A 17,027-nucleotide genomic window follows, 5' to 3' on the forward strand; every position below is an offset into this window, starting at 1 on the left:
ATTTAGTGCCCTTTTTGTATTGACGTATTATGCAATTATTTGAGTAGCTAAAGTGTTCCTATACATGTTTTTAATTAAATTCCCTCCACTCTCTGTTCTAGCGGTTTTTCCATTTTGTTTAAATATTAATGAGGTTTTGAATGTTTCCGTAGCTTTGTGTGACTAATATTACTCATTTTCATTCAAGTCTGATGAAAATAGGGAAAATAGAGCTAGTAATTATTTCATATTAAATAAAAGTATTATGTAAATACGGTTCTATAGTTGGAATACTTCTTCATAAGGTATAAATTTGGAGTTGGATTGGGTTATATCAGATCAGAGGATGTTCACTCAACGATAGACTGTATTTATCTGAAACGACAAATAAAATTTCAGATCCTTGTTAGAAGAAAATTGGTTGGTAGGTTGGTAGGCTGCAAGAAAGGGTACACTTTTCTATGAAGCATGTTATGTAGAATCGCCAATTTTCAATTTATTTAGAAAACAAATTGTATTGACAAGTTTTGTTTTATTCTTAATATTTTGTAAACCAAGTGAAATTTGATAATACCCTTTTCAAATCTTAGTTTAGCATTAAATTTAGCCATTTGCAACTGAACTTCTATGCCTAACGGTTTACGGGATAATAATAGTAAACTATTGAAATTGGACCACCTTGTGTAAGTTTGGCTAACTCAAGTTAGTTGATTATAGTTCAAGTTAGTTCATCTTCCAAACGCAGATTATTGGATGTTATTACAATACTCGATAGCGTCAAATGGAATTTAGGTCTGGTGGCAACAGGAGCACTCGTGTTTGCTTGGACACTGGGGTCAATATTTGTTGTAAAAATAGCTGTATACAAAATGACTAACAAAATCTATGGAAGCGAATTAATGGAAGTTTGAATTTAGAGGTAATAGAAAAGTTTAGCATACGTGCAAGTGGCCCTTAATGTCAGTCCTGAATTTTCGTTTTTATTTTCTTCTTCATAAACACTCTAGAGTAAGTCAAATGGGTTCGTTTCATCAACTTCTTAATTTACCAATCCTAATAATTATCATACAGGTGACGGTAAAACATGTTCTATATTCAGTAAACTCCTTATTTGATCTGATTCTCTTAAAATTGTTATTTTACTACAATCATTTCCTAGATGTACTCTTAGTAGGAATTCCTTCTCTGGAATTCTATAAAAACTATCTATTACGGTCAATCATTATTTCTTTAATGGTAATATTTCTTCAATTTGATTATAAATTTTGAAGTTCAACTTTATTTTGCTAATATTAACTAGCTTTTCTGACTTCGATTTTTGATTGTCCTAATTCAACATTAAAACAGATGTTTTATCCATATTTTTGGCACAGATACTTATTATAAAAAAATCGGCTTTTACATTCAACTACTAACCTAAAATATTATTTAATAGTTAAATGCAATTCGAATTTTCTTCATGCAGGAAGATTGCCATTATCTGCTTTTAAAGCGCTTTATTGAAATCCTCCAATACTTATCTTTAACCACCACTTCTCAATTTATAAATCTTATGATTCACATAGACCAATCAGCACCATCATGATGATCTTGACTATTCAGCTGTGGAAAGAAGTTGTCTACATTCTGTTAACCATAACTATTTGTTATTGGGATCATCTTTGATCTCGTGAACGAATCTGGATTATCATAATATTTCCTTTTGTGAAATAGACAAATCTCTGAAGCCACATCCTTCAATCTGGAAAGTAGAATATTCCCCTGAAATGATAGGTCGTGTAGATATGTTTTTTGATGCCGTTTCTAGCAAAACTTTTACTCCCCAGATTAGAAAATCTGGTATGAATTTAACACTTAAGCCTGGGTAGGTGTATGTTTTAATGATGATGGTTTATATTTAGTACGTTCAGAGTGAACATTCTCCTTTATTTACGCAATTTTCAAATTACCTTGCACAATACAGTAAATCTATTTATCATACAATTTACAAGTTTCTGTCCACATCCCAAATGGACCTCGCCGGATTTTGTGAGATTACATTACTTACATTATATCCTTTTTATAAAACCAAATCCTATAATTCCCAATTTTAATTACAGCAGGGTTTTACAAATATAAAACATTAATTTATTCTGTATTTACTTTATAATACATCGAGTATAAAAGTGTCAGTCATTCGAAGAACCATGCTCTATGAGATAAACGAGAAATGCAATAATAAGGAAAACCATCCACTCGGAATGTCGCCTAACTTACTTATCAAGAAGGAGCTCTCCTAACTATTTATTTAGAGTTCACTCGAGTGCATGAAACAGCACTGCAAAAAGGCTTAAATACGCCGAAAGGATTATTCAAATGTGAGCATTCGCATTGTTGCCGCCGTTTTATTCTTTAAGCTAAGAATAACAACACAGCACTTAAATCCAGTGGCGCACCTTGTCCAAAAATTATTATCAATCACGTACTTGGTATCTTAGGGGACTGAAGTCTCGTGCAGGAGTTCTTGGTCCTGCTCCTCATCCCTCAAATGTCACCAAAGTTCTGTGATGCTGGATATGCTGGCCACGGGGATGCTGTCCGCGCTTTCTCTCCTTTCCATCCATCTTTTCCTGCTGTTGAACCTCACAGCTAGTGTTGCTAGAGTTGCACCTGCGCATAAAATCCCCATGGCCAGAATTAACATTCCTGGGTGTAAGAACTTGCCTTGGTTTTCATCGTTTCGGAACATTGATGTTCTTATCTGGAAGAAAGGGGGAAGGCTTGAGGCCTGAGGAGACTTTAAATATGTATGAACGTTATGTTGGGATATAGTTATTATTTACATAAATCAACTGTTCTTCTGAGAACTTTTCGGTAGACTCTGCCTTTCTCGTTTTTTTATGTCTCCAAGATCCAAAGATTTCAAGTTTTTTTGCGAGATAGAGGAGTGTACATTATAATGAGGATTAGAGGTATTGACAGAAGGTTTGATGTATGGTACCCTTTAAAGCAGCCTTTTCCAAATTTTTTTGTAGTGATGCTTTGGGAACTTTTGTCAGGATTCAAAGGGCCAGTCTCAATTAAGTCTTAAAACAGTAGTGATAAAAAAGTAAAAAATATAATAGTATAGAGTTTCGAGATATTTACCATACTCCCTAACTGTCTTTCTTATCCATGTAAAACCGAAAATTTCCAATTAACCAAGCTCCTAATAAAAATACACAAAATGGCACTTTCGTAAACAAATCCAAAGCATTCCATTCGAAATCCCTACTCGAAGTTTAATTATCCAGAATAATGTCTTAACTCACCGTTGAAGCATTCCATTGTGAAACATCCTCTGTCATATTAACTTGCAATGTTGGAGTGTCGCTTTTGTTGGCTCCCACTAAGCCAGATGTGTCACTGAAGTTCCTTTCATTAGACGCCAGATTATGGGGCGTCTGGGTTTTATTAAGGGCTGCAGTTGGCCCATTATTTCGCCCCCTAAAATGTTGACTCGAGTCGGTGCTGGCTGTCGAAGCCCTGTTGGAATCTGCAAAAGATCAAGTTTGATTAGATCAGTTGAGTAATTATGTAATTGATTAGTTAATTTGATTAAACCGAATCTTCTACAGCCTGTCTTCCAGCTTCATTATTTCCTACAATATAATCCCTATTGTGGAAGTTTAAATTTGAAACATCCCTACCATTAATCTGTGTCCCATCAACAATTTTATTCAAATATTTGTCTAGAATGCCATTTTACGGAGCGGTTTTCTCAAAACCATTCTTTTTGACCCTGACGCTGGATCCACCTTTTTAATTACAGTCTTTTTTTCTCCTAAGTCTGCGAAAGCTCTTTTCCTGTTTACATTTCATTTCTTTGCGCTGTTCGCATTCTAAAAGCTTAACCGTAAGATTAGATGGGCAAAAGTGCTGTAGTTTCTCTTCAATCGATTCGCTATTGGTTCGCTGTAGTATAAAGGGCCTTTGAGGGCGCTGTCTGAAGGAAACTGGCGATGCACGACAGGGCCTGGTTACTTGTAGTTAAGGGCAGAGTTGATGGGTTTAATTAAGGTGCATTCAGAGGGATTGCTTATTGAATTGCCTAGCTGCACTTGGTGAAATAGATAAGTGAGGGGAAAGTTTGAAAAGATGTTTTAAAAGCAGATGATTTACGGTAATTAATGGGTTTATCTGCGGAGCTATACAAGTATGGAGTAGGTAAAACAAACTACTTCTTATATTTGATTCTGCTATAGTATAGCGTAACATTTGAGTTATTGTAGTAAAGTTTTAAATGATCATCTGCTCTGAATAATCAAAGTTCTGAACTAATAATCTGCAAGATTTTGTTGTTTGTTTTTGTTTACAATTTCCACTAATTACTAATTATTGTCTTAATCGGATATAGGACTCTTCCAGTCTCAGTTTTAATTCTGAAAGGTCCGTGATCTTGTGTTGTAATAAAAATGTTTATCATTAAGATATATTACTATAACCGAAAATAAGTGTTTTAATAAGTGAAAATGTGGTAGTTCTGTGACATTGACGGAACCCAAGCGGTTCCAGATTGTGGTAAAAAGAATATTGACGTTTCATTCAACAGGTTGGGCAATATCATCAATTATCGCAACCAATTTGTAACACTCAACCAATTGACATGCAGGACTTTTTATGTACATGTTTAAAATATCATTGAATATATTATATATTAATTTGAATAACTAAAACAAGTTCTTACTTTAAAAACTACTCATCTTACTACTAGCAAACTTACTTTTTATGCTGCTATATACTACTAGATAAGTAAAACCTGGATACCAGAATTTTTGGAACTTAAGCATGCCATGCACCATACTGCGCCCCAATTAAATTGGATGCAATTTGTGCGAGTATGTTCGTGACTCCAACGAAATCGTACGATTTCCCTACGGATAGACTGGTTTAAACAGTACAGGACTATTTCCTGGATCGATTGTTTGATTGTATATGATGATTTGCTGATAGTCAAAAGGGCCTGTTTTATTTTTATTTAGCTGTTGCTCGTAGATTAAAAAATATCATCATACCCCGATAATTTTTTTATGGAAATTTTTCTGTTCATTGTGTTCGAGGTAATGTCTAGCATGGGGATAAATAGAAAGAGTTTGTTGCATACATCTTTGTTTCTCATTTAATGAAAAAATCATCATCAACAATCCAGGGTTCTTCCTTTCTGTACCTGCCATCAATAAGTCATAATAAGCTTATTTAAAAGGAAAATTGTATATAGGGGACGTCCCGTTTTTGTCGTCTTTGTCGAATGTATCGCTTATCAGTGAATATATGTAGAATTACCTAATTGTTTGTGAGACGAAAGAAGACATAAACTGGTATGTCATGGCCCTTTTGATGTTCTTTAGACAGGAATATTTTGAAATTTTAAGCTTTCGGACCTCGGTTGTATTTTCAATTTTCCAAAAGGTAAAAGCGCTATTCAGAATACTCAATAGCTAGAATTTAATAGCTTCACTCATTTTTTTTATAGCATGTATATGTTAATACCACTACAATAAGTTAAATAGATAGTGGCAAAAAAATATTCGCTTCGGTGAAAACTATTGACGAGACTATTCAAAAGCAGTGATTTTTAAGAAAAAAACTAACTATGGCATATGAGGTGGACGCCAAACTGGTTATTATTCAAGAATAAGGTATAATAAGAAATTATACTTCCGCTAGTTTCACAAAAAGAAGGCTTTCATCCTTATTAATAACTGAGATATTCAGTACAACCAAACAAAACAGGATACCCTGTACGTCATCGCAATTTCTGAATTCGACCAGATTTTTTCCAAATCGTTTCGTAATGTATTGTCTCCGTTCCTAGATAAAAATTCCTGAACAACATCACGGCGAACGAATATTTATCTGGAGCTATCCATCCATGCTAGTTAGCGTTTCGCAAATGCTGAATATATGATACGGAAGAAACAAGACTATTCGTGAATGCCAGATCTATAGTTGCATCTTAAAATACATAAAGCGTTTTCTTAATTTCAGTTAGAAAACCTCACATATATCGGGTGATGAGAATTATGGAATTCATGAGATTTGGATAATTTTACATTTTCTATTCAATTCTTCTCCCTTTACGCCGCTGAGCGGTGTCCCAATAGCGGTCATAATGTAAAAATCATTAAATTAAATGCCTTAAGTCTTATAAAAGAGAAGATTAAACCTTTTAGATTCCAAATTCTTGGACGAACCTTGAGTTAACCCGAACGTACTTTGTCCAGGTTCAGAAAGAGACCTTGCATTTTCCCGTTATAAAGCTTTGTCATTTATATAGAGAAGTCTTCAAAGATTTCACTTTGAGAAAACTCCAAGATTTCACAGAAATGTTTGTTGGAAATCCAATGTGACGTTAAACTTGAACAGTTTTATGAGATAAAGAAATGCTAAAAAGATTATATGTAAATAGTTTCGTAAAATAGTGGTATGAGTTCATTTATTGTTAAAGAATCGCTTTGCACAATCAGTGTGTCAAAATTGAGTTATTTTTAAGTTTGAAATTTGTGGAAATAATGTATTGTGTACATAGTAGAAATGTAATATTATTTCTGACCGACGATGGAAATTGATAATGTGCATAATGCATGCCTACAAAAAGCACATACTATTTTTCTGCAATTCAAGATTAATTTCAAATGTGTATTTGCTCTTATTGTCGAATAATGGACGTTTCCGCCCATATATTTGAGCAAAACCTTGGGTTATTTTGAACATTTTACGACGGCAAAACACGCCAGAAAGTTGTTACTTCTAAAGGGATTCCAGAAAATGGTTATTTTTCTAACTGCAGAGAGAACCTTCCTAAAATAATCATATAGGAACAATATTTTTGCTAAATCTAATTGGCAACCTCACTTTTGCTAGAACATTGGTGATCTTGATCGTATTTCTCGCACTAGATGGAAAATATAACTGACTGTACTCAAATGCCTGCGAGAAACTAAGTTTTCCGTTATGTAAATAAATTCAATTGTAATTTCTTTGTCCAATTCGCATTAATCATATTCGTATTCGCATAATCATAAGCGCAGAATCAATTATTTTTCCATCCAGGGGTATCCAACATTTTGGACGACTATGTCCAATACAATGGACATTTTGTGTGATACCTTTCTCAGCATTCTTGATTCCCTCATTATTTTTCTTTTTAATTTTGTACCTACCTAAGAGCAGCAAAATTAAAATAAAATGTTTGAAACATTGCGAAGGCGAACACCGAATTTGTCAGCAAAGCCTGAAAATCCTTCGTAAGATTCCTAATTTTTATTCCTCGTCCAGTTGTATCCAGTTCTGGGCCGCATTTTCATAAAAACAATGAGCAAAGTTGAATATTTATGAATTGATGTAAATAAATTTCTCAACTGACATTTCATTGAAAGTGATGTAGATTTGTGAACGAGCCGAGAGATTTATTGTTATGATGATCACGCGCGAATTATCGCGATGATTTTTTGGTTGGAATATCAGAAAAATTGCATATTTTAAAAATAAGAGTTACAGCCTTTAATCGATTTGTCAGGGAAAACACATAAATCTGTCCTGTATAAAGAAAACTCCGAGATTTCATATAATTCTGTACGGGAATTTCTAGCTCTTATTCAAAAATTGACTATAATTTCAAATTTTATCCAATCACTTTTATTTTTATCAGATTCACGCCGGCATCGTGGAACATTTTTGGAATTTTTGTCAAATTTCTAGCTCGTCGCGTTCGAGAGGTATAAGATAAAACATGGTGAAACGCCCACAGACCGGCATCGAAAGTGCAAATTAAAAATTAAACAACTCGTTTAGTATAAGAGCTGCACGAAATCCCCTATAATTTTTTTTAAATTTTGATGAAGGCGAATTTTTAGGACTCTTCGTGAGCTGAGTCGTCCGAAAATACGTACATACAATTAGGTTGATTTTCTCGTCGAAATTTGGGCCCCCATTTATACCCTTTAGACGGGCAGCCTCAGGTAATTATTAAATACGCCGAGGGTAGCATGAACGATGTACTCTTTTTGATGCCTCCAGGCAAATCTCAGGACCAGTAAAAATCAAATCTTGGGGGATTTAAAAAAAATTACTTCTACTAAATCGTATACCCCTTAAAGGCGTCTGAAATCCACATCTCCAACGTCTAGCAGTAGGCCAAGTTTTGGCATATTTACAACGCTGTGATGATCTGGTTATTTATAGAAAAGCATATTAAAAATTTTTAAAAAAATTTCACGGTGGCACGCCACTGCTACGGTTTCCCTTACCGGAACTACCTGGGAGGGGCGCGATGAAAAGCCCAAACATTCGTCTTTAAACGGTCTTCAGCCCCGTACCGTCTACAAGCAACCGCCAGTCTCCAACGACCTTTGGCAGTCCGAAGCTATACAAAATTTTACGACAACTACATTGTACATCTAAAAAAAAGTATACAATGTGTCCAAGATAAGAATGTTTAGTATGGCGATCTCGTAAACGATAGTCAATACAGATATAGACTTATTTAATGAATTAACTACGAGAAACCTTGCGCATGCAAGAGAGCACTTTCCGGATGTAAACAGATCAGAAACAACATTTTAGAAATTTTGTCCCAATTTATGGTAAGATATACAGATGCGAGCAAAAAAATAGCGTCACCTATGCGCTTACAGCTTCAAGTAAAATATTTTTGTTCCAGTTGAGATTATTGAAATTATAAATACAGCACGTTCTTTGAACACTTTTAAGAACTATCTACAAGTAATTTGACGTCGGTCTGTCGTATATTAAAGAAAATATTAAGGAAGACAGAAGAAAACACAAAAACTGCTTTATTTGGAAATTAAGGTTCTCTACTTCATACTTTAAATAATTAAATTTACAACAAATAATTTTATTTTTTTAAATGTATTTATAAAAATGTACATTCAATATTTGATTGTATGCCCTTTTGCATTTAAAACTGCTTGACAACGATTAGGCATAGAGGCGATCAGTCGTTGACAGTACTCTACAGGAATCCGATACCATTCTTCTTGAGTGATGGCCCACAAATCTTTTAAATTTGTCGGTTTTCGGGCCTTAACCTACTGTTTAAGGTATTGCCAAAGGTTATCGATTGGATTCAGATCTGGGGATTGTGCGGGCCAACTTATAACATTGATGGAACTTTCGGTGAACCAGTTTTTGACAATCTTCGCTGTATGCTTAGGATCGTTGTTCTGTTGATAAACCCATCGAATAGGCATATTGTCTTCAGCATACGGAAGCATGTGGTCCACCATAATTCCCAAATATAACTCTTTTGTTAAAATCCCATCAATTTTGACAAGGGGGCCAACACCATTCCACGAAAAACATCCCCAGATCTTAATATTTCCACCTCCATGCTTAATTGTCTTTTTCGTGTACTTAGGGTCGTAGGCAGTACCTGGGGGCCTCCTAACTAGTCCAGAATTGTCTGAAGAATAAAGCATAATTTTACTTTCATCGCTCCACAGTATGTTGCGCCATTTTTTCTGATCTTCCCCAGTCCATTTTAGGTGATCTCGAGCAAATTTTATTCTGTTTTTTAAATGATTTTTTTTTAACAAGGGCACTTGACGCGGGCTTCTAGCAACTAAATTTTGTTCACGTAACCTTTTACGAACTGTCCACACGTTCACATTCAAATTTATTTCTATAAGAATCCCTTGAGCGCTCATAAATGGATTCCGCTTCCATGTTCTAATTATGACTAGATCTGCGTTTGGGGTGGTTTTCCTCGGCCTTCCTCTATTTTTTTGTTCCGGAAGGTCCTTCATTGTATTTTGAACCATTTTTAAAGAACATCCAATAATTTTGGAAATTGCTCTTCACGAATATCCTTCGTTTTTCAACTTTCGAATTATTAGGTCGTGTAGTATGAAATGAGTAGATTCTCGAAATGCCACATTCAACTGCGAATAACTTCACTCTAAATCTATATTTGGACTTGACTTTTTTATGTGGAAAAGGCACATTCTTCCTCTTTCGATCAGAGTTTAAAGTGTTAAAAATTATTGAAAACTTTTATTTTTATAAAAATTTTTGTGCAGCCATGCAAAATAGTGAAATTCGTGTGTTTGACACAATGAAATATGAGTTCCACCGTGGAACCACAACAGCTCAGACGGCTCGCAATATTAATGATGTGTTTGGTACTGAAGTCACTTCACAGCAAACAGTATCTCGTTGGTTCATGAAATTTCGTTCTGGCAATTTTGACCTGAACTAACCTGAACAAATGAACCACGTGGACGACCTGAAACTCAAGTGGATAACGATTATCTGAAAGCCGTGGTGGAAGCGAATCCACGTCAAAGTGCAAGCGAATTATCGCTAATATTCAGTGTAACCAAAAAAACAATATTGACTCATTTGGCTGAAATTGGTAAGGTGAAAAAGCTGGACAAGTGGGTACCGCATGAGTTGAGCGACATACAGAAAGAACGACGTCTCGAAGCTTGTGTTTCTTTGTTGTGCCGGTATAATAACGATCCATTTTTGAATCGGATTGTTACTTGTGATGAGAAATGGATCCTATATGACAATACCAGACGTTCATCGCAGTGGTTGGATCAAGATGAACCACCAAAACATTGTGCGAAAAAAAATCTTCATCAAAAGAAGCTTATGGTGTCCGTTTGGTGGTCTAACGCAGGTGTCATCCATCACAGCTTCATGAAACCTGGTGAATCGATTACGGCTGATGTCTACTGCCGACAACTGACCGAAATGATGAGGCAACTGACGGTTAAGCAGCCAAGATTAGTCAATCGAAGCGCACCGCTATTGTTGCACGACAACGCTCGGCCACACACCGCACAAGTCACCTTGGCCAAGCTACAGGAGTTGGAATTGGAAACTCTTCGTCATCCACCGTATTCACCCGACTTAGCACCCACTGATTACCACTTCTTTCAAAATTTGGATAACTTCTTGGTAGGGAAAACATTCAACTCCGACGAGGCTGTCAAAGCTGCCTTCCAAGAGTTTATCGACTCCCGGCCTGCAGGCTTTTACAGCAGGGGAATCAATGAACTTCCCGTTAAATGGCAGAAGTGTATTGATAATGGTGGTGCATATTTCGATTGACAATAAAAACATTTCATGTGAAAAAAAAATGACTAAAGTTTCAATTCAATTCTACTCATTTCATACTACACGACCTAATAACTTTCTTTGTGGAGGCGTACAATGCTTGCCACGACCCATTTATTATAATAGATACTAAGAAAATTACACTATTAAGTACCGAATATTAGTTTAAAGAATAGTAGAGTACTTACCAAAAAAATGTTAAGAAAATTAAAAAAATTTCGACAAAATTCACTTTACAAACTTCAAGGGTGTTTTACAGCAAAAAAACAGTTCAACAGTGTTGAAGGTTACTTCAGTGGGTGAGAAAAGAAATAGGGAGCACCTGATTACAAGACGATATATTACGGACTCACTAAATAAAAAGAACACACATCCAAAGGAACACTAAAAACGCTGACCTCGCATATACGTTTGGCGGGCCGCCTTATCAATATTATTGCTTTTAGGCAAATTAAGGTTTTCTTTCTTCAATAAACAGAAATATTTAATTTATAAATTACTCAAAACTTTTATAAGGATGAAAACTTCTATGGATATATTTAGAAACCTACCTGGAGCTAATTCAAACGTCAAAACTTCCTAACCTTACTTGGGTTTTTCCTAATTATTAAACAAATGAACGAAAAGTAAGTGACGCTATTTTTTTGTTCACATCTGTATCTAAAAAAAACTGAAACCAGTTTTCCATTGCGGTTTGAACCTCACAATTAACAGCTTAATTTGTTTTAAACAAATAAAGGTATCCATCTACTACAATTTTATCTACTAGCTTTACCAGAAAGTGATTTGGAGGAAGTTTTAGATAATCTCCTGTTGGCTTCAATACATAACTGTTGGTTTCTACAGGATGGCGCACCTGCATATAATGCAAAAGTTGTATAGGATTATCTATCACATAGATTTCCTAGAAGATGGGTAAAAACATAGACGGAAAATCCTTGACGAGCTCGTTCTTCGAACATCATCTTATTAGATTTTTGTTTTTGAAGCCACATCAAAAATGATGTTTATCAACATACCTTTGATACGAAAAAACTGCAAAGGAGAATTCTTGAAGCTTTTGAAATTGTGACAACAAATATGTGACTTAAAACTTAGCTCTAACAGTCGAGAGATGTTAACATATTTGTATTTAGAAAATAATCGACACTGATTTGAACGCATAGGTAAATTATACAGGCACGTAATATAATAAGAATTACTTAGTGAGACATTAGTTAATTTGTAATAAACAGTTGCCTTAAAATCGACAAAAAACTTTCCACAGCCGTATTTAGAAAAAAAAGATTATGATCGTTCTTAATAAACAAAAAGTCATAGAATGAATCCAAGACTGACATGTTAAACATTATAAAAAACTGCAATGGATAAGTGGTTTTAATTTTCGCCTATCTCTTACCATAACTCGGATTTTTTTTTTAATCCGGAATTTTGGTTGTTTCGGACAGAAAAAGTAAAAATCCTTTAGGAAATCTGTTTGGACCGTGATATTACTTTCTTGAACGTGCAACTTTTCTACTATTTAACCAAGGTTGTATCTATTACTGTTTTTCTTATAAACATCTTATCCCCAAGTTGGTCATCCTTACCTTGGAGATACTTCGCTTCACACGTAATTGCATTTGAGTAACAAGACATGTTGAAAGGGCGTTCGGTAAAAGTTCATTTCATTTCCAAAAACTTAATTGAAAAATTATTATATCACTCTAATCACTCTAAATTAATAGTTCTAAGTTAATCACTTTAAAGACTTCCCAGATATTGTTAATAAATCTTATAAGTAAACAGTCGATGTGTGTTTGTTTCACATAATTATTTTTCACCTTCCAGAATTTAAATATTTGGCAAAATGTGTATGTAGTTTTGCAAAACAGATACACAAGGGACAATTCTAAAGTTGTATAAAAATATAGAAAACCATCTTACCTGTTTCGTCTTGTCCTTTCGTACTCGTCGACCTCGTTTCAAAATATTTCTTCCGCTCGTTAGTCACCGGAATTAAAGATGAGAGTCTTAGGTCTGCACTTGGCACTAATATCTTGTTGACGACCTTAATGGTCTCCATGTCTTTCTTTGCGACACGTCCCGACGTAAAGTCACCTATTCCTACAATCTCATTATCACTAACCTCTCTCGCTTTATTGTCCAACGATCGCAACTTGGGATCATTATCATCATCCTCTTTGACCTGGATAGATTTATTTGTTGTTATGGTAGTGATTCCTCCAGAAAAATATTTTCCCCTAGGGCTGTTCTTCCCAATTGCATTGACTAGATTAATGGCCCCCTCGAAATCGTCATGATTTATCTGTTCTATCGAGTAGCTGTCGGCGTATTGTAAATCAAGCAGTGGCGTCCCCCATAATTCTGGGGGGCTAGCGCACGTAACCTGGTCATTTCTATCCTGACGTCTCATCCATGCAGCTAGCCATTGCAAATTAGAGCAATTCAGCCTATTATCTCTCAGGCGTATCACCCTTAATTCTGGCAGAAAGTGTAATAAATCAGAACGGATGAATTCCAGATCTGCACCGGAAATATCCAACTCTTGCAATTCCTTAGAGGCGGCCAGAGCGGCTCTATCGGCGAGCAATTGTCGCGCCAGGCCCGCGCTTCCAGATAAATCAAGACTAACTAAATGATCCGGGGCTGAAAGCGGAAATGACACGTCTTCCGCGGGGGCAACTGTGTCTATACCACTCAGTCTTAAAATCTGCAAAGCCGAGGGGCCCGTGAGACTCCCTGGATAAAGAGCTTTTATCGAATTTCTCGACAAATCCAAGGTGACGAGCGAGCGCAAATAAGCGAAAGCTCCGCCCTCTATACTTGTAATTTTATTGTCGTTTAGCAACAATACTTCAAGGTTTGGTAGTCCCTGGAGGTCGCCTTTCAAAACCTTCTGGATCGCGTTCCACTCCAGATGCAGCTCAGTCAGCTGCTCAGGCAAACTTTTGGGAATAGTGGGAAGTTTATTGTCGCTCAAATAGAGCACCGCTAGGGATTCCTGCCGCCCTAACGCGTCGTCTTCAATGGAATTTATGCCGTTCGAAGTGAAATCTAAGACCTGGAGTAACGGATAGGTGTCCAATTCTCCACAAGTGAGCTCTTTTATTGAGTTTCCTGCCAGCCGCAAAGTTCTTATTGAATGGGTCAATGTGCCTGGTACTCGTTTCAGACCTATCCTTGAAGCATCCACCGTATGCAATTTCCTACCTACTTCAGCTATGATTGCGCTTGTATTTCCTAACTGGAAATTTCCTGCCAGAAGGAGGCGGGTGAGGTTTGGCAATTGCAAACTACCTGGAGCCATTCTAGCCAGGTTATTCCACGACAAGTCCAGTTGCTGCAAGTGGGCTAAACTGGAGAAAGAGTCATCACTTAAGATTTGAATACGATTGTGGCTCAAGTTCAAATAATTTAATCCTGTGAGAGGTCCAAGTATATTACTGCATAAAGCAGACAAGTTGTTGCTGGACAGATCTAAGATTTTCAGGCTGGTAAGGTTTTGGAAGCTCTGAGAGCCAATTTCGTAGATATAGTTTGCACTCAAATTCAGCGATTGTAGTAATGTCCGAGACGCTAAAGTTCTTAGGTTGCTAAGTTGTGCGATACCGTTGCTAGATAAATCTAAACTAACTAAACTTGAGCACTCACTCAAATCCGGCACTTCGGACAGCGCCAGCCTTTGAAAACTTACAGACTTAATTTTATCACCGATAACATCAAGCACATTACTGATGTTGCCTATAAAGCTGTTCATTACAGACAGGGCGTTTAATTCCGGTAAATCACTTCCCGCTAAAGTCTGAACTAAATTGGCGAAACTTTCATCGTCCAAGCGAGAAACTTCTAGAATTCTTGTCAAGTTGCTTAATTGGGTCGAATTGGAAGTGGGAAAGCCGACGCACTTAATGGTAGTGGAGTGCAGGTAACTGGTGGGCACCATTTCCAGAGGGACGTTCCTACAAGTGCACGTCAAAGGACATTTTGCACTGGCCGTAACTAACACTGTGAGCAGCAAAAGTGGGAGCTGCAACATTGTCGCGTAGTCACATCACTAATTGCTTAAATACCGAAGTGCGTATCGTAATTTCACGTGTTGTGCAGAAATTTGACGTCCCGTTGCATCGATTCGACCGTCCGGCATCCACTGACATCTAAAGACGATGCCACGATGGGCAAAGAGCGGAGGTGCGCGTCTCACTGCGCGTACGTGGGAACCGTGCAATATTTTCTTTAGAGTCGAAGGTTAATGGGTTGCCAGTTAACTTTCCGATGGATTGATCTGGGAGTCTTTTCGGTAGCAGCGATGACACAGGATTATTAACTGGCCAGTCATTAGGCGGGGACATATTTTCGCACCGTGGGAACCTTGCGCGTGCATAATTTAATGGAGCATGACAGGCGTTTTATCAAATTCTCGTCCATTAGGGTTTGCAACTAATGAAATTGTGAAAAATTTTTGAGTTCATTCGCAGAAATGCGATCACATCGCAGATCTGCTACAAATCAGTCGGGAACCATTAAAACAGATTTTACCATAAGGACAACAATATCAGTGATTTTGATCGATGTTTCCCCATTACAATGACGCGTTCGAAGAAATATCCATCAATCAATATTTCTTTCAGGGATTTATTATATTTCGTAACGTAAACACGAGGCGTGGGTGTTGTAATAACAGGACCTGTCGTTATTAAATTAAGAGTACCGCTGGAAAAAAAAGGGCAATAAATCTTCAAAACAAATTGCTTTTTTATACATTAGTCCAGATTTTTGCAGTTGCCACGAAATTTATCGTATTGGATCTACAATACGTATTAATTCTGAATATATCAATCTGTTTCACCCTGCTTTTGCATATTTCACTATTTTTGACAAAAACTCTGGAATTTAGTGTCTTTTGAAGCAAGTTAGACTAATCCTAGAATTTGAGCCTATAAAACGATCATCCGGAAGTATGTCAGAATTTTGTTTTGAGGAAACACAATGAAAATTGGAGGAAAACTAATAAAGCCGGAGGATAGGAAAGAAATTTAGATTGATGCTGGGTCCTCGAAACAGTGGATGAAAAGAATGGAATATGTTGGAATTGCATTAGACCGAAGTATTACTAACTGAGTGACCAATAACATTTATCGCGTTTGGGACAACATTAAAAGCGAGTTGGAGAGCTGCCGATGTGTTGACCTATATTTTGATGTTTTTGATTAAAATCAAAAAACATCCTTCGGAGAGCCAAGTTTAGAACAGCAAAAACAAGCTCTGTTTTATAGTAATTTTAAATTTTAAAGCTTATTGCTTTTATGGAGGGAAGTAGGTTTCCATAATGGATTAGATGAATGAATATTCTTCGATTAGAATCAATTGCAAGGCTATAACATCCTTTTTGTGAACATTATAATTAAATTTTGCAAACAAGTCGCTTCATATTACCTACTTTATGAATAAATAATTGTAGGTATGAATAAAGAGTGCTGTAATTTCATTAATAGACTCGTCCAGTAAGTATTAGCCTTTTAATGCATTACAGGGTTAGAGTTGCCATCTTTTATCATATGATTTCGATTTCAGGGAATAACACGTTTGTAACAGTGCTCCTGCAGAGGTCCTATAATTTAATGTTTCTAATGTATTAGATTATTTTTACTTACCAACTTATTTCCCATTTTTTATACACATTTTTTCAAGTGCGATTTTATTTTTTTAAGAAACTTTACTTCTCTTACTCCTCTGTAATGCGGATTATAAATAATATTTTTGTAACGAAAATGTCTTATGTTCTGTATTTCAATACCGCACGATTTTCCACAGTACAAAAGAAATGTCACTCGATTAATAGTCTTCCTAAGAATCTCAAACTTCCAAATGCAAAAAAGAGAATGGCGTCATTAAAAAGATAAACACGTCCTCCCTTCCCAGATTTTAAGCCTATTACAGGAAGC

General features: G+C 36.1%; 2 protein-coding genes across 2 annotated transcripts in view; one reads left to right on the top strand and one right to left on the bottom strand.

Annotated features, from left to right (window-relative positions):
• The window catches only part of LOC136409489 (protein timeless homolog), a 135,438-nt gene that overhangs the window by 51,378 nt on the left and 67,033 nt on the right, over positions 1–17,027 (top strand). The window lies entirely within an intron of this gene.
• LOC136409494 (transforming growth factor beta activator LRRC33-like) lies at positions 1,305–15,226 on the bottom strand. The gene is made up of 3 exons (XM_066391005.1): positions 13,009–15,226; positions 3,270–3,493; positions 1,305–2,719 (listed from the first exon to the last, which is right to left on the bottom strand). The coding sequence occupies exons 1-3, from the start codon at positions 15,119–15,121 to the stop codon at positions 2,510–2,512; spliced, it is 2,547 nt and encodes an 848-aa protein (XP_066247102.1). The 5' UTR covers positions 15,122–15,226; the 3' UTR covers positions 1,305–2,509.

The sequence above is a fragment of the Euwallacea similis genome, chromosome 6 (assembly GCF_039881205.1).
Source record: "Euwallacea similis isolate ESF13 chromosome 6, ESF131.1, whole genome shotgun sequence".
NCBI lineage: Eukaryota > Metazoa > Arthropoda > Insecta > Coleoptera > Curculionidae > Euwallacea > Euwallacea similis.